Here is a 22,517-nt window from a genome sequence, read left to right on the forward strand (position 1 = left end):
CCCTAAAAGGTCCACTCCACCCTCCACACTCCCAAAGGAAGGGGAAGAATTTAAGTCACTAAAGAGAACACTCCCAACATGAAAGGGAAAGGATGCTGTAAAAAATAAGTCAAACGAATATACTCAGACACTATCACTTCACTTTTTTTCAGTCCTTCTGCAAATCAAGAGCCTTAAAAATACTCAAACTTAGTAATTATACATCTAAGAAGATACAGCTTTATGCACAAAAATGTTCCTCAATGTACTACTTATAGTAACGAAACAAAGAATAAATGTCCCAAGTGATTGTACAATCATGTAATGACACATTTATGCAACCATTAACAAAATGGTATTTACCAGGCAGGTAACTCATAACAGTTATAACAATAAACTTTATAACAATAAAATGTTATATATACACAATATTAATTTTAAAAGGCTGGAAAATGCTGACAGTGGTAATTTCTTTCTGGACAACGTAAATGCTTTTCTGTTTTCCAGCATTTAAACAAAAATGTGAATTACTAGTTTATTAACATTTATTGTTAGTGGTAGTAACAATAAATTCATATTCAAATTCAACTCTAAGATGAAGAATTAAGGTATAAAACAGTCAAATATATCTTAAGGACATGCATGCTCAATATCCCTCCCAAGCATGGGCACTAGTGGCCTCCCACTGGCCACAGACCTTTTTAGCCAATCACCCTTTAAATATAGTTGTTCAGAGGATTAGGTGCATGTGTCTTACATTACACAAAATAACAGCACCTGAGATGTATTTTGGAGGTGCCCAGAGTAGAAGTGGAATTTTGCAATTAGAGTTTTGTTTTAACTTTGCCCTCCCAATGACCAGGGTCTGTTCCTCACTCTCCTGCAAAGTGCTGGTAGAGAAGGGCACCTTTGAGGCTAACAGGACAGAGTAGAAAAATTGCTTTGCCTTACCAGCTTCTTTCTGGGTCCAGACTCCATGTAATATGCATATGGGTAGGTGTACTGCAGGGTGTATCGACACTGCAACAGGAGAGAAGGGACCTGTGTCTGTGATTCTAAGCTACCTGCATCTCAGGTGGCTCTTACAATTCCTACCCTTCACATGCAAATGAGCTTAGCTCTATAGGTATGGGCCTGAAAGAAATGATACTAAGCCAAATAGAGATGAATTGTGAAAAGATATGGGGAAAAAACAAACAAACAACAATGGTCACAGAACACCCAGTTTCTTTTACAAAGTGATTACCAGCAGCTGCCTCAATAGCTTTTCCCTCTTGAGTAGGACATCAGAGTCAACACATCTATCTCAATGCTTAGCCAAAGATAACCTTTTTTTTTTTTTTGAAACAAGGTTTCATTCTGATGCCCAGGCTGGAGTGCAGTGGTGCAATCCCCACTTACTGCAAACTCTGCCTCCCAGACTCAAGCGATCCTCCCACCTCAGCCTTCCAAGTAGCCAGGACTACAGGTGTGCATCACCACACCAGGCGAATTTTTGTATTTTTTTGTAGAGACGGGGTTTTCTCATGTTGCCCAGGCTGGTCTCAAACTCCTGGGCTCAAGCAATCCACCTGCTTTGCCCTTCCAAAATGCTGGGATCATAGGCGTGAGACACTGCACCCTGCCCAACCTTTTTTTTTTTTTTTTTCCCTTGAGACAGAGTCTTGCTTTGTCACCCAGACTGGAGTGCAATGATCTCAGCTCACTGCAGCCTCCAACTCCTAGGTTCAAGCGATTCTCGTGCCTCAGCCTCCCAAGCAGCTGGAACTACAGGCATGCGCCCCCATGCCTAGCTAACTTTTGTATTTTTAGTAGAGACGGGGTTTCACCATGTTGGCCAGGCTGGTCTCAAACTCCTGACCTCAAGTGATCCGCCCACCTCGGCTTCCCAAAGTGCTGGGATTACAGGGGTGAGCCACCACGCCCGGCCCTTCAATCTTTTATTTTCCTTTGAGTGATGCATACACAGGACAAAAGGAGAAGAAAAGTGCTCTAGTTTTCCCTGCAGGCAGAGGCAGTGCAACACTCTTATAAATCCCCTGGACATCCAGCAGAGGACTGGGTCCTTGATGGGCACAGCACAGGAAGATGTGGATCCACAAGCAGAAGCATGAAAGGCTGCACAGGGTGCTAAAATACCCTCTTTCAACAGGGCTTCCCACCTTCAGAGGTTGTGACAGAGCCAGGCACTGGACCAGGGATAGGATGAGTGAAGTGGTAGATACCTTGGCCAAGAGCTTGGCAGCATTCTGTAGGTACTGCCAGTCGATCCATGTCCCCAGATTGTTCATGACCCTCTCCTGAATCTTCTCGTGAATCCGCTGGTATGTCTGTGCCTCAAGCTGCAAGCTTTTGTTGTGGTTTTCCCACTACAGGGCACAGAAGGGGAAAACCACACGAGTCCCACGAAGGTACAGAGGTCTACACAGGAGTTCAGGATAGACACCTTGCTGACAGGACATGGCCACAGACTCCTCTAACTTATTCCCCAAAGTGCAAGAGCAGATCTTCTTCAGTCCATCCTTCTAACCTGTCCAGAACAGCTGTATGCCTGCCAGATCACTACCCTTCTGGGGCAATGGGACTCCAGCCCTGACGACTATGCAAAGCTAGGACCCTGATGGTCTACTGTGATTAGAGACCATTATGCATGGTGCTCTTTGGGCTTCTGAAGGGCTCCCTGGGAGAAACTGCTTTCCAAATCTGACTACTAAGATGATACTATGGGAACAGATTGTGAGGACAGAAAGAAAAAAATAAATAAAAATTAAAAACGTTGAAAAAAAGAAAAAAAAAAGATGGCACTAGATGGAAAAGACTGTCTGATGGCCCCTCATTGTCCTTCAATCCATCATTCAACCAAAGTCAGTACCAGGTCCTTCCCAGTTGGCTGGAGATATACCCTGTAGAGCTTGAAAGGCACATCTATAGAGGGATACCCAGGGATACCGCAGGAGCTCCATTCACTGACTTCTATGTGCACAGGCTGGCTCTGTCTACCAGTCCCCTGGGAATCCCACCAGCAGGTCAAGTGGAAGAAGCCTACCCTGTAGGGGAAGGTACAGGACAGGACACCTACCCTCTCGAAGTAGAATAAGTACTTCTTGAGGGCTTCCCTCGCCTGGGCTTGTTGGCTCTGGTTCACAATGTCAGGATTCTCCTTGTAACGACTACACTCATAGTATTCACTGCCATGAGTCTTCCAATCTCCTAGACACATCCAGCAGAAGTCTGTGTAGAACAGAGGAAGAGTCATTTACATCTACAAGACAACTCCACTTTCCTCTATAGGCAGAGGAGAGAGACAGTCAGATCCTGCTCCCAAAGGGGTCACCTGAACAGAACTTCCCAAGGGGGCCTCTTTCCTGAAGGAATGCGCACCTCTCATCCCTGTCACATCCTACTGTCCTTGTAGTCTGTATTTGCTGATAGGAACAAAAGCCTATGGATAATTTCTATTCCATGGGCACATGCGCCATGTGCTTTATTAATCTAACACAGGCAGATGCTGACTGTACAGACTACTGGTCTGCTATGTCAATGCCACTATGAGAAGCAGGAACTTGTCCAACTGAGGCCCACCTGACTGTCTAAATGCACATCATCAGTACAAACTGACCTCCCTACTGCTTCCTACCCTCACACTTGTCCTAGAAAGATTTTTGTATATGAAGCTAAGAATAAAGGCTTTTCCCCTTTTTCTTCTATTTTAAAGAACACATTTCTTATTTTTCTTTTTTTTTTTGAGACGAATTCTCACTCTGTCACCCAGGCTGGAGTGCAGTGGCACGATCTCAGCTTACTGCAACCTCTGCATTCCAGGTTCAAGCGATTCACTTGCCTCAGCCTCCCGAGTAGCTGGGATGACAGGTGCCCACCAACATGCTGGCTAATTTTTGTATTTTTAGTAGAGATGGGGTTTCACCATGTTGGCTAGGCTAGTCTCGAACCCCCAATGTTCAGTGATCTGCCCACCTCTGCCTCTCAAAGTGCTGGGATTACAGGCATGAGCCACTGCGCCTGACAAATAATACATTTCCATAAAACCTAGAGCTATCCAATGGTTCATAATCAGAACTATGATTCTGCTTTCGTGGTAGCTCACACCTGTAATCCCAGTACTCTGGGAGGCCAAGGCGGGTGGAACACCTGAGGTCAGGAATTTGAGACCAGCCTGGCCAACGTGGTGAAATCCCCATCTCTATTAAAAAAAAAAATACATATATACACACACACACACACACACACAAATTAGCCAGGTGTGGTGGCACGTGCCAGTAGCTACTTGGGAGGCTGAAGCACGAGAACTGGTTGAACCTTCAGGGCGGAGACTGAGCCGAGATTGCACCACTGCACTCCAGCCTGGGTGACAGAACGAGACCTTGTCTCCAAAAAAAAAAAAAAAAAAAAAAAAAAAAAAAAAAAAAAAAAAAAAAAAAAAAATCCCCTATATGTTCAAAGATTCATTGTTAGATGCTCAAAGAATTATTGCAGTCTAATGGAGAGAAGCCAACCACAGTTTTGTTGGATGAACAATGGCCTGTTGATATTCTGCATTCCATGAGCACATGGGCTATGTGCCTTGTTATATCTGTGTCAAGGCTGCTACGAGAAGCAAAACTTGTCTAAGTGAGGTCCTCCTGGTTGTCTAGAACACACATTGTGTGTTCTAATAATACCTTATTCGATTTTATATCTGGCCTATTCTGCCTCTTCCAGAGACCCTGACAGGGTAACTCCTGTTTCTCAGGATTCAATCTCCTGGGATAACTTGGCTTACTGACTTACCAAAAAATGAGGTTGAATCATTTTAGGGAAGCCAAAGCAAAACCCGGAGACCCAGAGGTTGTTCCATTTCTCTTATGGGAGCCTTCACCTAATAGTGGCAACACTGCCCTCTCCTTAATTAGCTAGGTGTGCTTGCTACCATTTCAAACAATACAGGCCGGGCGTGGTGGCTCACACCTGTAATCCAAGCACTTTGGGAGGCCAAGGCGGGCTAATCACGAGGTCAGAGTTCAAGACCAGCCTGGCCAACATGGTGAAACCACGTCTCTAACAAAAATACAAAAAATTAGCTGGGTATAGTGGCGGGCGCCTATAATCTCAGCTACTTGGGAGGCTGAGGCAGGAGAATTGCTTGAACCCAGGAGGCGGAGGTTGCAGTGAGCCGAGATTGCACCACTGCACTCTACCCCCGGCAACAGAGTGAGACTTCATCAAAAATTAGCTGGGTGCGGTGGCATGTGACTGCAATTCCAGCTACTCCAGAGGCCCAGCAAGGATAATTGCTTGAACCTCGGAGGTGGAGGTTGCAGTGAGCTGAGATCGCGCCACTGCACTCAGCCTGGGTGACAGAGCGAGACTCCGTCTCGAAAAAAACAAAAAACAAACAAAAAAACCACCACATTCCTTAGGGTTGCCCATATAGGTGATATAAATATACAGCAAAGAAAGAGATGGCAGTTTTTTTTGAGATGGAGTCTCGCTCTATCGCCCAGGCTGGAGTCCAGTGGCACAATCTCGGTTCACTATGACCTCTACCTCCTGGGTTCAAGCGATTCTTGTGAGATGGCAGTTAACTCTGGGTGTCAAGCGATATGGACACTCATGGGGCTTCTTAGGCACTAGAAATGTGGTGGGTGCTGGGGTATTTGTCATTATTCTTTAAACTCTGTGTGTCTTTTGCATTGTTCTAAGTGTATGATATACTTCTCTCTCCGATATATACCAAGAAAAAGAGGGGGAAAGTGTGTGGGCACGCTGGCTCAAGCCTGTAATCCCAGCACTTTGAGAGGCCGAGGTGGGTGGATCATGAGGTCAGGAGATCGAGACCATCCTGGCTAACATGGTGAAACCCCGTCTCTACTAAAAATAAAAGAAATTAGCCGGGCGTGGTGGCGGGCGCCTGTAGTCCCAACTACTCCAGAGGCTGAGGCGGGAGAATGGTGTGAACCCGGGAGGCGGAGCTTGCAGTGAGCTGAGATCACGCCACTGCACTCCAGCCTGGGCGACAGAGCTTCTCTGTCTCCAAAAAAAAAAAAAAAGAGTGTGGCCCCACAGAAATATGCCACTAGCCATGGCCTATCTTCATTCGGCACTGCAGAGTCAATTTTACTGTCTAAGTCCCTGCCATGACCACTCTGATTAAGAGGGCTCCTGGGGCCGGGCACGGTGGCTCACACCTGTAATCCCAGCAATTTGGGAGGTCAAGGCAGGCAGATTGCCTGAGGTCAGAAGTTCGAGACCAGCCTGGACAACATGGTGAAACCCCATCTATACTAAGAACACAAAAATTATCCAGGTGTGGTGGTGGGCGCCTGTAATTGCAGCTACTGGGGAGGCTGAGGTAGAATTGCTCGAACCCAGGAGGCAGATGTTGCAGTGAGCCAAGATTGCGCCATTAGATTCCAGCCTGAGTGACGAGCAAACCTCCATCTTTGGGGGGAAAAAAAAAAAAGGCCAGGCACGGTGGTTCACGCCTATAATACCAGCACACTGAGAAGCTGGCAGATCCTGAGGTCAAGAGTTTTTTGTTTGTTTGTTTGTTTTTGAGATGGAGTCTCGCTCTGTCGCCCAGGCTGGAGTGCAGTGGCTCTGTCTCGGCTCACTGCAAGCTCCGCCTCCCAGGTTCACACCACTCAGCCTCCCGAGTAGCTGGGACTACATATAAGTGCCTGCCACCATGCTCGGCTAATTTTTTGTATTTTTAGTAGAGACAGGGTTTCACTGTGTTAGCCAGGATGGTCTCGATCTCCTGACCTCGTGATCCACCCACCTCGGCCTCCCAAAGTGCTGGGATTACAGGCATGAGCCACCGCGCCCGGCCGAGGTGAAGAGTTTGAACCAGCCTGGCTAACGTGGTGTAAACCCCGTCTCTACTAAAAATACAAAAAAGTAGCCAGGTGTGGTGGTGAGTCCCTGTAATCCCAGCTACTCAGGAGGCTGCAGTGGCAGAATTGCTTAAACCCAGGAGGTGGAGGTTGCAGTGAGCCAAGATCACGCCACTGCACTCCAGCCTGGGCGACAGAGTGAGACTCTGGTCTCAAAAAATACAGAAAAGAGGGTTCCTGGAAATAGCATTTGCACAGGCCCTTACAAAGCAAAACTCGGTCAGGTGCAGTGGCTCATTCCTGTAGTCCCAGCACTTTGGGAGACCAAGGTAGGCAGATCACCTGAGGTCAGGAGTTTGAGACCAGCCTGGCCAACACGGCAAAACCTCTTCTCTACTACAAATACAGAAATTAGCCAGGCGCGGTGGCAGATGCCTGTAATCCCAGCTACTCGGAAGGCTGAGGCAGGAGAACTGCTTGAAAACAGGAGATGGAGGTTACAATGAGCTGAGATTGCATCACTGAACTCCAGCCTGGGTGAGAGTGAGATTCCTTCACAAAAAAAAAAAAAAAAAAAAAAAAGAAACTCTCACAAACTCTCAGGGGCTCCTGATAAGCATCAAAGCAGCTGGGTAGGAGACCCACTTGAACATATTTTCTGCTTGAAGTCTGTTTCTTCAGCTGACCTGGCCGGGTGGCATACAAAACCAATGGGTTCTAGCTATGTAAATTATTCCTGATCGATGAAAGAGGTCTGAAAGGTTAAATCAAAACCCCCACTAGAAACTCTGTAAAACAGCAAGGGAAAACCATTATTTTACTACTTCTGGTAAAGGTATCTACAAGGTAGCACAGATAAGCCCCAAGCTACTTACCTGCCTTGGCAAAAAAGTGAAAGCAACACCCTGAAATCATCTTCTTGGATAACTGAGGATCATGAGGATTATCCCAAACTTGACGTCTGACTATGTATGTTAGCAAGATAGCAGTGGGATTGTAAGAGGGACCAAAAAATAGAAAATAAAAAAAAAAAAAGCTACTTTATGCCAGTTACCGTGACTGTTAAGTGACTGAGGCTCTTCTATGTTCTGTCATTTCATGGCAGAAGTACTCACTTAAATAGTAACGGAGACCCAACCAAAAGAAAGTGCCACTGGGCCTTACATACCAAGCTTAGAACTCACCGTGTTTACATTTGGAGCATTGCTGTCAGAGGGAAACAGAAGAGAACACGTTAAGGGCACACTGACCAAAGGTTCCATGTCACACATACAAAGTGCAGAGGCTTCTGCTCACCATGTGATTACAGCCTCCATTCTTCTCAATGCAGATGTTGCACTTGGGACACTGAGGAGACAGAAGGGTGCCATTAGGCTCACATACCACCAGGTTGGTTTTAAGACAAATTACACAAAGCTCCTGGCACCTGTGCCCAGTTGCTCATCGTGCGAGCACTTCTGGGGAGGAGCATCCCATTTTAATGTGGCAGGTCACTGAGGCTGGAACAGCAATTCAAGGAAATGAGGTCAGCATATTTGGCTTTGAAATGCTTCAAGCACCAGCTGAACCCCACTAAGTCTTCCTTCCACCATCTGCCCCTGCCACAAAGCTGCTCAGATTAAGCACAGGTTGAATCAGCAGAAAACCTGCCTTCTTGAGGGGACTGGCAAAGAAGCACAGGAGCTGCCACAATGGATTCAGTCGTGGTCAGCTTGCCTGAACTTCTGCTTTGAGAAGAGCGTAAGGAAACCACATCTAAAGCTCCTCTCTACCATTTGAGAGATGCCAGCAACCTGAGGCAGCAATGCAGAGACCAGTCTGATGCTGTGATCTCCCACTGCTGTGAAGTCGACCATGTTTAATAATGTCGTTATTAAAACTGTGCTTGTGAGTGCATACTCTGCAAGTGACTGACAAAGGGTACAGTGACCCCTAGAGCCCGCGGGCCATACTTTCCCACGGGAAACTTCAAAATGAGTATCGTGCAGGTCTGAGCTTGCATTACAGCCTTACTATGTATCAAGTGTGGCTATTAACCACCTCCTTTTCAGAGCTGTTAAAGGCTGGTAGTTTTCTTCTAATTAGTTCCCTCTTTTCTGGCATTTTGGCATTTCATAATAATAAAGAAAAAATGCACCCAATGCATCCTGTGATAAACTGCTACAAGCTGCCAACTCTGCATGAGGGTCCCCAACCCCCAGTCCTCAGGAAGGGCCCTGGGGCTCTGGGTATTCTGCTCTCAGATGGCAAATCTCCAAGGCTAGGCCCTGGGCAGCAATAAGAGGGCAGATCCATGAGAGGTAAAATACAATCCTTACGTCTTTAGTGTGAGCACTAATGTAGTTGGCTGTTTCAGAGTCGTCTGCACACTTCGTGAGCCATTTCCGGATCGTGGCGCAGTCTGTGGGTGCATGATACATCTGACGACACTTGAAACTTAAAATTGGAAAAGAAAAACATTCAAATGTTCATTAAGTCAGGGTCCCATGTTTAAAATTTTCCTTTTATCCAAGTCAATAAATCATGAATTAGAGCTTTTCTTTTTTTTTGAGACGGAGTCTTGCTTTGTCGCCAGGCTGGAGTGCAGTGGCGCGATCTCGCCTCACTGCAAGCTCCACCTCCCCGGCTTCACATCATTCTCCTGCCTCAGCTTCCCGAGTAGCTGGGACTATAGGCGCCCGCCACAACACCCGGATAATTTTTTGTATTTTTAGTAGAGATGGGTTTCACCGTGTTAGCCAGGATGGTCTCGATCTCCTGACCTCGTGATCCGCCCACCTCGGCCTCCCAAAGTGCTGGGATTACAGGCATGAGCCACTGCGCCCAGTCTATTTTTTGTATTTTTAGTAGAGATGGGGTTTCACCATGTTGGCCAGGATGGTCTTCATCTCTTGACCTTATGATCTGCTCGCCTCGGTCTCCCAAAGTGCTGGGATTACAGGTGTGGGCCACCCTGCCCGGTCTAGAGCTTTTCAAATAGGTAAATTTCTCTCTCAAGGCCCATGGAACCTTTACTTACTCATGAGTTATACTGAAATACTACATGAATGTCTCTTCAACTTAAGCCTTTGTAAGACATGCTCTAACATGCACAAATAAAATGTTTCTGTAGGCCAAGTGCAGTGGTTCATGCTTATAATCCTAGTACTATGGAAGGTCAAGATGGGAGGGCTGCTTGAGCCCAGGAGTTTGAAGCCAGCCTGGACAACATGGTGAGACCCCATCTCTACAAAAAATGAAAAAATTAGCCAGGTGTGGTGGTATGTGTCTGTAGTCCCAGCTATTAGAGAGTCTAAGGTAGGAGGATTGCCTGAGCTCTGGAGGTCAAGGCTGCAGTGAGCTATATTCGCATCACTGTGCTGCAACATGGGCAACTGAGAGAGACCCTGTTTAAAAAAAAAAAAGGGATCGCTTTAGACCAGGAGTTTGAGACCAACGTAGGCAACATAGGAAGACCCTGCCTCTACAATCTTTTTTTTTTTAAGACAGAGTTTCACTTTTGTCACCCAGGCTGGAGTGCAATGGCATGATCTCGGCTCACTGCAACCTCTGCCTCCCTGGTTCAAGTGATTTTCCTGCCTCAGCCTCCTGAGTAGCTGAGATTACAGGCTCCTGCCACTACACCTGGCTAATTTTTGTATTTTTAGTAGAGACGGGATTTCACCATGTTGGCCAGGCTAGTCTTGAATTCCTGACCTTAGGTGATCCACCCGCCTCGGCCTCCTAAAGTGCTGGAGTCACAGGCGTGAGCCACTGCACCTGGCCTCTACAACAAATTTTTAAAAATTAGCCGGGCATCTGTAGTTTCAGCTACTTGGAAGGCTAAGGCAGAAGGATCACTTCATACCAGGGGTTTGAGGCTGCAGTGAGCTATGCTATGTATGTTAAGTATCTTGTTTAAACCTCTTGTTTACCAACCCCCAAGATGTCAAATGCAGAGCTATGACTCTCATAGGGCATGGTGAGGTGCTCTGAGAAGGACTCCTTAGCTCAGACCTAAGGCAGGATTGAGATCCACTTCTGGGAGTCTCATCTGATTTCCCAGTCAGACATGCACACAAGGATGCACAAATGCCAGAACTTGCAAAATCTGTAGGGTCATGATATATCTGATGACACTGAAACTTAAAACAGAAAAAAAAAAGACTCCAATATTCATTGGGCTAGGCTTCCATATTTTCAAATTTTCTTTCATGCAGGCCAACAGTACTTTGTGGCTAGAAAAGGCCCCGAGGCAAATACCCAGGGAGGTAACTTCATAAAGTGGGACACAAGAATAAAGAACAATTACAAGGAGTCTCTCTGAATCTGCTGTGATCCTGGTGGCTGCCTGATTTAAAATGAAAGAACCACTACATTAGTGATTCTTAACCTTTGGTGTCAATAATGTTTTGAAATGCAGGCATGCGCACACAGACACACATCTCATTTTCCAAGCAGTTTCTCTGAAGCCCCACGATGAATATTCCAGGGAGGTATGATTAGGACAGATCTGGGCCTAAATTATGGTTCTACCATTTACTAGGTTTACCTTGTACCTTGATATCTTCATAGAATATAAGGGTCATAGCCAGGCGCGGTGCCTCAATCCTGTAATCCCAGTACTTTGGGAGGCCAAGGTGGGCAGATCATGAGGTCAGGAGTTTGAGACCAGCCTGGCCAACATGGCAAAACCCCGTCTCTACTAAAAATACAAAAATCAGCCGGGCATGGTGGCATGTGCCTGTAATCCCAGCTACTCAGGAGGCTGAGGTAGGAAAATTGCTTGACCCTGGGAGATGGAGGTTGTGGTAAGCAAAGTATGCACCACTGCACTCCACCTTGGGCTACAAAGCAAGACTCCATCTCAAGAAAACAACAAAAAACGAGAGAATATAAGGGTCATATACGGTTGTGATAAAGCAAGGTAAGTGATCAGGATAGTGTCTGTCATCTGGTAAGCTTTAGTTATTCCCACGGTATCTACTGAATGAAGTGAACCTTGAGTAGATGTAGAACATATTTATGACTTAGTTTTACAAAAATTAGCCAAGAAAGGCCAAGACAGAGAAAGATTAAAATGCTGAAGATTATATCTTTCAAACACAGTAATATGTGATTAGCTATGCAGACAGATACATCCCACACAATCTCTGGGCCATGAGACTTAGTAGCATAAGCCACAACACATTCTCCAAGAACCTGTGTCACTTCCTTGCCTCCAGACTGAGCATGTATTGAAGACTTAGTGGAATATGAGATGCTGGGCATAAACCTACCCACTTGGAGCACAGTTGCTCTGTTGGCTCAGAGACCCTGCCTCTTCCAGTGCCGCCCTCACATGGAGCAACAGCAGTGGTGCTTTGGAGGATGGGGCATGAGCCCAGGGCTGTTCAGCACTCACACTCACTCTTACCAGAAGACCTCGTTGCACCGATTGCACTGTACTCGGCGAGCTCTAGGCTCTTGTACCCGAATAACCATGGGGCAGTCTGCACCAGGGCACAGCTGGAGCTGGTAATGACTCTGTGAACACACCAAGAGGAAACAATGAGGACATCTCTTAGTTGCTGTCTAAAAATCAGAACCCCCTGAATATTCAAAACACTTTCTGTTCTCCCAGCTGATGACTTATACCAAGGGGTTATATAAATTCAGAAAGGATGTTGTGAAAACCAAACATAAGCCAGATATTAAAGAGGAACTTAGGACGTCTAGCTTAAACCAGGTAGCAACTCACTGGAATGATCTAAGGTTATATAGAATTGCACCAGGCATGGTGGCTCCTGCCTGTAGTCCTAGCTACTAAGGAGGTGGAGGTGGGAAGACTGCTTGAGGCCTGAAATTTGAGGCAGCAGTGATCTGACTGCACCAACGCATTCCAGCCTGGATGACAGCAAAACTCTGTCTCCAAAAAAATTAAAAAATAACAAATAAGGCCGGACACAGTGGCTCATGCCTTGTAATCCCAGCACTTTGGGAGGCCGAGGCAGGCGGATCACCTGAGGTCAGGACTTTTGAGACCAGCCTGGCCAACATGGTGAAACCCCGTCTCTACTAAAAAACACAAAAATTAGTTGGGTATGGTGACGCAAGCTTGTAATCTCAGCTACTCAGGAGGCTGAGGCTGGAGAAGCACTTGAACCTGGGAGACAGCAGTTGCGGTGAGCTGAGATCGTGCCGCCACTGTACTCCAGCCTGGGCGACTGAGTGAGACTCCATCTCAAAAAAAAAAAAAAGGTATCTCTGAGGAGCTCAATGACCCTCAAAGGCAGCAAACAGCATAAAGAACAAGGCCTTCTGTTTATCCTGTGGCATGTGCATTACAAGAACCAGACCATAAATTAATCTGGAAAGCTTAGGCAAAAAAGACAAAGACGAAAGTTATGCTGCATCAGGCGGATGGCTTGAGCTCGAGTTGGAGACCAGCCTGGGCAACATGGTGAAACACCCACCTTTACAAAAAATACAAAAATTAGCTGAGTTTGGTGGTGCATGCCAGTAGTCCCACCTGCTCGGGAGGCTAAGGAGGATTGCTTGAGTCTGGGAGGTCAGAGGTTGCAGTGAGCCATGTCTGTGCCTCTGCACTCCAGTCTGGGTGAGAGAGTAAAACCCTGTCTCCCCCTCCAAAAAAAAAAAAAAAAAAAAAAAAAACCAAGAAAAAAAAAAAAGAAAAAAAGAAAAAGAAAAGAAAATTATATTGCATGGAATCAGCAGGCCTAGCAAATGGCCTAATAGAGGGAAAGGACTACAAAAGTGATCATGCTGGAATCCTGGACAAGTTTTCCAATTACTCAAAAAGTAATACCCCTTCTCTCTGCTCAACCACACAGGGAACCGAATATAACAGCAGCTCCTAAATACGCCTAATTTATATTCATCCACTGAACACACAATAGCTTTTTTAAGCCCCTATGTACAAGGTGGGGATGTGTGTCTATGGAAGAGAAAATCAAGACTCAGAATTAAAAAAAGAAAAAAAAAAAAAAAGAGGCTGGGTGCAGTGGCTCACGCCTGTAATCCCAGCACTTTGGGAGGCTGAGGCAGGCAGATCATGAGGTCAAGAGATTGAGATCATCTTGGCCAACATGGTGAAACCCCACCTCTACTAAAAATACAAAAATTAGCTGGGAGGCCGGGCGCGGTGGCTCAAGCCTGTAATCCCAGCACTTTGGGAGGCCGAGACGGGCGGATCACGAGGTCAGGAGATCGAGACCATCCTGGCTAACATGGTGAAACCCCGTCTCTACTAAAAATACAAAAAACTAGCCGGGCGACCTGGCGGGCGCCTGTAGTCCCAGCTACTCGGGAGGCTGAGGCAGGAGAATGGCGTGAACCCGGGAGGCGGAGCTTGCAGTGAGCTGAGATCCGGCCACTGCACTCCAGCCTGGGCGACAGAGCGAGACTCCGTCTCAAAAAAAAAAAAAAAAAAATTAGCTGGGAGTGGTGGCGCATGCCTGTAGTCCCAGCTACTCAGGAGGCTGAGGCAGGAGAATCGCTTAAACCTGGGAGGTGAAGGTTGCAGTGAGCCAAGATTGCGCCACTGCACTCCAGCCAGGCAACGCAGCAAGGCACTGTCTCACAAGAAAAAAAAAAGAGTGGTCACAAAGCAAGGAAGTATCCAAGTTTCACACAATGGTGTGTCTAACTCTAGGGCCTGTACTCTTCACTATCACTCTAGTGGTTTTCAAACTTTTTTAAACCTATAGAGCTCTTTCTTCGAACACTATCACTTAATGTCACCCTAGTCTATAAAGTAAGTAACTGACCCTCTGATGGAAGGTAGGCCCAGGAAGACAGAAGGCAGAACAAAGGCTGGTCATACCTCCACATAGTCCCTGAAGAGGTAGCGCCTGTATTTCTCTCTCAATTCTTCATTGGGAAGCAATGGAAACACAAAGTCCTCTGGTGTACGGAGTGGACAGTCCTGAGCCATACAAGAGACTCCTGTTGAACAAAAACAACCTGATGGGTCTGGGTGCAATGGCTCATGCCTGTAATCCCAGCACTTTGGGAGGCCAAGGCAGGCAGATCACCTGAGGTCGGGAGTTTGAGACCAGTCTGACCAACATGGTGAAACCCCGTCTCCACTAAAAATACAAAATTAGCCGGGCATGGTGGCAAATGCCTGTAATCCCAGCTACTCAGGAGGCTGAGGCAGGAGAATCGCTTGAACCCGGGAGGCGGAGGTTGTGGTGAGCTGAGATCGTGCGATTGCACTCCAGCCTGGGCAACAAGAGCGAAACTGTCTCAAAAACAAAAAACAAAAAACCAACCAACCATGATGGACAACCATACTGCAGAAGACACAATGACACAATTTGCCCACCCAATTCAGTCAACAAATCTAAGTCGCATAAAATAAAGCCTTCAAGCAACAGAATTTATTCAAAGAGAAATTAGCATATTTTCACAGCAATGAAACTAAAATATTATCCCAAATGATATCACTAATGGCACCATTAGATAACAAACCCATTTTAAAAATCCTTATTTAGAGTTCTTGACTAACAACTGAGTTTTGTGATGTTTAACATTATTTACAGGTGATTATCACCAATTGTGGGACTCTGCAGATACCAATTAATGTGATACTAAGTTGTTTCAGTATCATCAAATCACAGTATAACAAATATTCCTGTAACTAATCATCAAATTTGATTTGTGCTATGTTACCTAAATAGCAGCAAACTCTTGTGGGCATTTCTGAGTTATGGCTGCCACTTGTGGAATCAAGGTAGGCAGTTTAAAGGACGGTTCTCCCAAAAGGTGAGAAAAGGTCGCTCTGCACTCACGCCAACATTTACAACAGTGTATTTAGTTTTCTCATTTTGCTGAGGACTGGGGAAACCTTCGTCACTGTTTGTATTGATGTATTTGAAAATCATTAGTTCTGATGATAAAAACCTCAATCAGGCTCAGAAGAAAACACTCAGTTTACTTGAGTACATGAAAAGGCAGAGTCAAAGATAAGGCCGGGCGTGGTGGCTCAAGCCTGTAATCCCAGCACTTTGGGAGGCCAAGACGGGCGGATCACGAGGTCAGGAGATCGAGACCATCCTGGCTAATACGGTGAAACCCCGTCTCTACTAAAAAATACAAAAACTAGCCAGGCGAGGTGGCGGGCGCCTGTAGTCCCAGCTACTCGGGAGGCTGAGGCAGGAGAATGGCGTAAACCTGGGAGGCGGAGCTTGCAGTGAGCTGAGATCCGGCCACTGCACTCCAGTCCGGGCAACAGAGCGAGACTCCACCTCAAAAAAAAAAAAAAAAAAAAAAAAAAAGAAAGAAAAGGCAGAGTCAAAGATAAACACTTAATGCCAGCTTTTTATAAGTTCTGTGGCAGACTCACCCACACCCACGCCGTCCTTGACGAGAACTGAGCAGTGCTGCTCCCAGCAGCTGCGGCAAAACTGGTGCTGACAGGCCAAAGAGAGTAGGTTTTCCTTTCGCACAAACTGCATACACACTGCACAGTGGTGAGGGGGATGGGATGTGGGAACCTGGAGAGAAATAGAGCCACATGAGCCAAAGAGGAGTCAGGTCCAGGAGACCATAAGGGTACCTCATGCAGCCGGGTGCATGGGAAGTGATCCTTACCCTGCAACAAGTATCAGCACTCAACTGCAATGTGTGGACTCTGAGTCCCAAGGGTACTAAGCTAAAAGTATATACCAGGAGGGCTTCCTGAAGGAGGTAGCAGCTGGGCTGGGCTTACAAAATCACCAGGATTCAGAGGCAGAAAGAAGGCTGAAATGAGAACTTACAGTGGTTTATAATGGCAGACTGAAAAACTCAGGGTTTCAGAATTGCCAAGGTCCTTAAGAGGTCACTTAGTCCAACTTCTTTTAGAAGCTATCAGGTTACTTTTGTAAACTACCCCTGTTAAGCACAGCAGAGTTGCCCCTCACAACTACTAGAAACCCAGTCACAAAGGTTATTAGAGGATAAGTCTATAAATTGTCTAACGGCCAACATTGTAGTTTTACTTGTCAAGGACAGTGGTTCCACTATATCGATGTGCCCAAACCACAAAATACTACAGCCTTGTAACCAAGTTACAACTCATCCTTAATACACCAGATGTCACATGTAATTAACATGGGGAGGTGGCAGGGGGATGTGGAGACATCTACTAGGGAAGAAACTCTTCTAGAACATGTGCAAATAACTGTATAGCATGAACTCCAGAATCCACATCATGCTACACAAACTGGCAGAGAAAGACAATCTGGGGACCTTGGTTAAAACCACAAACCAATGGAAAAGTCCACTTACAAGAACATTAGGTTCTTTTTAGTTTACTGGGAATATAAAAAAACAAGTTGAGGAAAAGAACTGGATTCTCATGTTTATCCATTTTGCTTCTGGAAACCTTTGTCTTAAGAGGCTGCAGAAATTATGTGGTGATCTGAGCCCCAATTCTGACTTCCAAGATCTCTTTTAGCATGGCCCTCATTCAAAAAATATTTGACAAATGTTCGTTTAGCTCCTAGATACACAGGAAATTGCTATGCATTGTTAAAATACAGCTTCTATGGTAGGGGTGGTAAAACAATATGAGTTAATCACTATAACACATGTGTAAAAGTTTATAGATATAATTAGGTGAGTTTCCAGAGGAATGATCCAGGAGAAAGGCTTTGTCAAAGAGGTGGCTTAGATTCTTAGATTCTTTTTTTTTCCTTTTGATGGAGTCTCTGTCACCTAGGCTGGAGTGCAGTGGTGCGATCTTGGCTTGCACCAAGTGGTGCAACCTCCACCTCCCTGCCTTCAATCGTTCAAGCGATTCTCTTGCCTCAGCCTCCTGAGTAGCTAGGATTACAGGTATGCGACACCATGCCTGGCTAATTTTTGTATTTTTAGTAGAGATGGGGTTTCACCATGTTGACCAGGCTGGTCTCGAACTCCCGACCTCAAGTGATCCGCCCGCCTCGACCTCCCAAAGTGCTGGGATTATGGCCGTGAGCCACCGTGCCTGGCCGGACTGGGGTCTTTAAAGATGAATTCCCTCTCTATAAGCGAAGATGGAAACAGAGTCTGGACATTCTAGGAAGGGAAGGCACAAACAGAACAGAAGACATATGCAGTAATCTCAGAAACACCAAGGCACCCAGAAAGAACGGAGTGCAGGCTGAAAGTGCAGAGAGGAAGGTGGGGCTGGAGAGGGCCAAAGAACAGGCAATGATTTAGTCCCTAACTGTAAGGAAACTTTTCAAACCATAACAGAAGATTTAAGTCAATACTAGAACAAATACTGTGGGCATGCTGAACTATAAACAAAGCAAAGGTAGCTTTTTTTTTTGAGACAGAGTCTTGCTTTGTCGCCCAGGCCGGAGTGCAGTGGCACGATCTTGGCTCACTGCAAGCTCCACCTCCCAGGTTCACGCCATTCTCCTGCCTCAGCCTCCCGAGTAGCTGGGACTATAGGCGCCTGCCACCACGCCCGGCTAATTGTTTTTCTGTATTTTTAGTAGAGATGGGATTTCACCGTGTTAACCAAGATGGTCTCAATCTCCTGACCTCGTGATCTGCCCGCCTTGGCCTCCCAAAGTGCTGGGATTACAGACGTGGGCCACCATGCCTGCCCAAGCAAAGATAGCTCTTAACGACACTGCAAGCCAAAGCAAGAACCATGTGCAATCAGGAGAAGCCTCATTCAAGTAATAGACACTCACATGTTTTGATGGATTAGGCTGAACTCGAGCCTCAACAAGCAGTTGAGCAGAATTGGACTTGAATCTACAAAACAAAAAGCAGAAATGAAGGGAATCAGAAGCTAAAGACATTTTTACTCCTGAACAGTAACAGGACAGACAAAGATGTTTAGAGCATCTTTGTCTCTACTTTCTCACAGAACCAAGCTTCCTTTTATCTCAGTACACAGACTTTTTTTCTCAAGACAGAAAATGCAAAATATAAAGGAATAAAAAATATAAAGCCTCATAAATTATGCTACATTTAAGAACCTCAATTCATCAGAAGACACCAAAGTCAAAAGCCAAGCCATAAAAGCTGGAAAATAATTTAATATATAAACTTCTAGGCCAGGCGCCGTGGCTCATGCCTGTAATTCCAGCATTTTGGGAGGCCAAGGGGGGCAGATCACTTGAGGTCAGGAGTTTGAGACCAGCCTGGCCAATATGATGAAACCCCGTCTCTACCAAAAATACAAAAATCAGCTGGGCATGGTGACACGTGCCTGTAGCCCCAGCTACTTGGGAGGCTGAGGCAAGAGAATTGCTTGAACCCGGGAGGCAGAGGTTGCAATGAGCCGAGATTGTGCCATTGCACTCCAGCCTGCAAGACAGAGCGAGACTCTGTCTCAAAAAGGAAAAAACAAATTCTATAGATATAGCTGGGCGCAGTGGCTCATGCCTGTAATCTTAGCACTTTGGGAGGCCGAGGTGGGTAGATCACTTGAGGTCAGGAGTTTGAGACCAACCTGGCCAACATGGTGAAACCCCATCCGGGTGTGTTGGCTCATGCCTGTAATCCCAGCTACTTGGGAGACTGAAGCAGGAGGATCGCTAGAACCTGGGAGGTGGAGGTTGCAGTGAGCAGAGACTGCACCAGCCTGGGAGACAGAGCAAGACTCTTGCTCTGTCTCCAAAAAAAAAAAACAAAAACAAACAAACAAACAAAAAAAAAAACATACACACACACACACGTATAACTGGCAAAGTTACTATTCAGGAAAAACAAAAACTCCTATATATATATATAACTGGCGAAGGATCAGTATTCAGAGTAAACAAAAATTCCTAAAAATCTATTTGGTTCTAGGAACTGGACATGGGAGAAGGGAGAAGGATCCATTTGGAAGAACAACACAATTCAATAAAAAATGGGGAGAAGACTTAACAGGCATTTCAAAGGAGGAGGCAGCAAAAATGGCCATTATATATGAAAAGATTCTCAACCTCCTTAATAATACAGGACACTGAAACAATTAGATGCCATTGACAGCCACCAAATTGCAAAACTTTTTAAGTCTTACAGTATCAGGAACACCTATATACTACTGCTGAGCATGTAAAGTGGTAAATCACTCTGGAAAACAACCTGGAATTATTTAGCAAAGGCAAAAATAAATGTACACTATAGCCAATAATTCCTTTTCTATATTTAACTCCAGAAAAATTATGTGACAGGAGTCACCTACAATAATTTTCCATTTAAACAGAATTATCAAGTGGCAATAAAGTGTCACACAAAGCCCAGGTCAACAAATTTCCAAGATACTAGGAATTGGAGCAGAAAAGAATTATGTCTCATCTATGTGATTTCTACCTAGTCAGAATGCTTCCCTCAACTATCCTTATTGAGGGGCCCATTTTATTCCTAATTCCCACACTAGTCTTTTAAGTCTCTTTTGCCATCCAAACCTCCATTCCTGAGTTACGCTGAAAGAGTTTAGGCAGTGAGAGACATCCTATTGCCAGAACCTATGTGGTTCCAGAGTTTTGGGCAGTAGTATAATAATAAGGCAGCAGAAGTTCATCTGTAATTTCATCTAAATGTATTCCAACTCAAGTACACAGGATGAGAGCAGTTAGTGAACCAGGAACACATTTACTCTTTCCTGATTGTGCTGAGCTGTTCCAGCTGGTATGTCCTTCCCAGTTGTGTTCAGCCTGGAGAAGGAAAAGCATGACCTTCCTCTGTAAATTCTACTAAAAATACAAGAATTAGCCAGGTGTGGTGGCAAGTGCTGGTAATCCCAGCTACTTTGTAGGCTGTGGCAGGAGAGAGTTGCTTGAACCCTGGAGGTGGAGGCTGCAGTGAGGCAAGGTCGTGCCACTGCACTCCAGCCTGGGTGACAGAGTGAGACTTTGTCTCAAAAAAATAAATATAAAAAAAATCATACCATATGAGAAAGGAAGACTCACTGCAGTGTGAAAGAGTAGGAATGGTAACAAGTACTTCTCACCAGAGGGAATTTTGCTCCCCACGAGTTATTTGACAATGTTTGGAGACATTCTGGTTGCCAAGGACTTAGAGGTGTGGCTTCTAGTAGTTAGAGCCCAGGGATGCTGCCAGACATCCTACAATTCACAGATCAGGCACCCACAACAAAGAGTTATCTAGCCTAAAATGTCAATAATGCTGAGGATGAGAAACACTGTGCGAGACAGGGCACATGCCTCCAAGGGTGAGCATAAAAGATTCCTACAGAGGATGCAGAGGAGGAGGTGCCCCTTTTCCTGACAACTTATAAGACATCTTGAGATCTAAGGTCTGTATCTTAAGATCTCTATTTCTGGAGGAAGTGGAAAGAAATACTCAAATACGCTGCTGGTAGAGGTGGTGGGTGGAAAAGCAGCCTGTATTTTCTTTTCTTTTCTTTTTTTTTTTTGAGACGGAGTCTCGCTGTGTCGCCCAGGCTGGAGTGCAGTGGCCGGATCTCAGCTCACTGCAAGCTCCGCCTCCCGGGTTTACGCCATTCTCCTGCCTCAGCCTCCCGAGTAGCTGGGACTACAGGCGCCCGCCACCACGCCTGGCTAGTTTTTTGTATTTTTTAGTAGAGACGGGGTTTCACTGTGTTAGCCAGGATGGTCTTGATCTCCTGACCTCGTGATCCGCCCGTCTCGGCCTCCCACAGTGCTGGGATCACAGGCTTGAGCCACCGCACCCGGCCTCTTTTTTTTTTTTTTTGAGATGGAGTCTCACTCTGCCACCAGGCTGGAGTGCAGTGGCGCAATCTTGGCTCACTGCAACCTCCGCCTCCAGGGTTTAAGCCATTTTCTTGCCTCAGCCTCCTGAGTAGCTGGCACTACAGGAGTGCACCACCACGCCAGGTTAATTTTCATATTTTTAGTAGAGACAGAGAGTTTCACCATGGTGGCCAGGCTGATTTCAACTCCTGACCTCAGGTGATCCGCCCGCCTCAGCCTCCCAAAGTGCTGAGATTACAGGTGTGAGCCACCACGTACGGCCAGCAGCCTACGTTTTCTAAAGGAAATATGACTTGTACTATGATGCAATCCTCAAGTTGACACATCCAAAAGAAGTAAAAGATGTTGGCGTGTGTTACCTAGAAAGGCACTGATTAAAAATTAACAATGGGAAAGAAAATCTGAATTAACTTCACTGTCCAACAACAGAGGTTTGGAAAAAGCATGGAATATCTACGATAGAATACTGTGCTAGTATAAAACTGGGGTAGAAGAATATACTGAAGATATGGGGAAAGTTCACAACATATTAAGAGAAGAGGATGGAAAACAGAATCCAATGTTTTAAAAATATACCATGCATATTGGAATATAGTCCAAAATGTAAACAATAATCACCACAGAGAGCGGAGCTATGGGCAGTGTTATCTCTCCTCCCCCAAATACCTTACCTGTCCAATATCTCTGAAACTTGCCAGTGGAAATTAACTAATATAAGTTTAGCAACAGAATGAGATACCTAGAAAGAAGAAAAAAAAAATCGAATTATAATTGCATTTTCTTTTAAGGTGTTTCACATTTTGAGAACCGCATACATTCATGTCTATGCCAAGCTCAGGCTGGATTACCAAATTCCTCCTCTTGGTTCTCTGCTTTGTCTTTTAAGTTCAGACTCTTACAATCTTAGTGATTTCAAGAATCTCTTGATTTTCGATCTTTGTTTTCATTAATAAACCTTTCAAGAAAATTAATTTCATTTGAAACTTAAAGACACTCATTTTACAATAACAACCTAGCATCTATTAATAACATAAACAACAGAGCTGGGGTT

General features: G+C 45.5%; 1 protein-coding gene across 6 annotated transcripts in view; it reads right to left on the reverse strand.

The window, feature by feature from the left end:
- The window catches only part of ARIH2 (ariadne RBR E3 ubiquitin protein ligase 2), a 69,247-nt gene that overhangs the window by 2,855 nt on the left and 43,875 nt on the right, over positions 1 to 22,517 (reverse strand). For 3 of the 6 annotated variants that reach the window (XM_030914404.1, XM_010370185.2, XM_010370191.2), the window contains 11 exons: positions 22,138 to 22,205; positions 18,467 to 18,530; positions 16,141 to 16,291; positions 14,617 to 14,738; positions 12,208 to 12,317; positions 9,131 to 9,248; positions 8,109 to 8,159; positions 7,997 to 8,018; positions 3,059 to 3,210; positions 2,205 to 2,348; positions 931 to 999 (listed from right to left, as the gene is read on the reverse strand). In XM_030914404.1, coding sequence (XP_030770264.1) covers positions 931 to 999; positions 2,205 to 2,348; positions 3,059 to 3,210; positions 7,997 to 8,018; positions 8,109 to 8,159; positions 9,131 to 9,248; positions 12,208 to 12,317; positions 14,617 to 14,738; positions 16,141 to 16,291; positions 18,467 to 18,530; positions 22,138 to 22,205 — 1,071 coding nt within the window. Of the gene's footprint in view, positions 1 to 930; positions 1,021 to 2,204; positions 2,349 to 3,058; positions 3,211 to 7,996; positions 8,019 to 8,108; positions 8,160 to 9,130; positions 9,249 to 12,207; positions 12,318 to 14,616; positions 14,739 to 16,140; positions 16,292 to 18,466; positions 18,531 to 22,137; positions 22,206 to 22,517 lie in introns of all 6 variants that reach the window. The other 3 variants (XM_030914315.1, XM_010370177.2, XM_010370189.2) reach the window with 1 other exon arrangement.

Source organism: Rhinopithecus roxellana, chromosome 1 (genome assembly GCF_007565055.1).
Source record: "Rhinopithecus roxellana isolate Shanxi Qingling chromosome 1, ASM756505v1, whole genome shotgun sequence".
NCBI classification, from domain to species: domain Eukaryota; kingdom Metazoa; phylum Chordata; class Mammalia; order Primates; family Cercopithecidae; genus Rhinopithecus; species Rhinopithecus roxellana.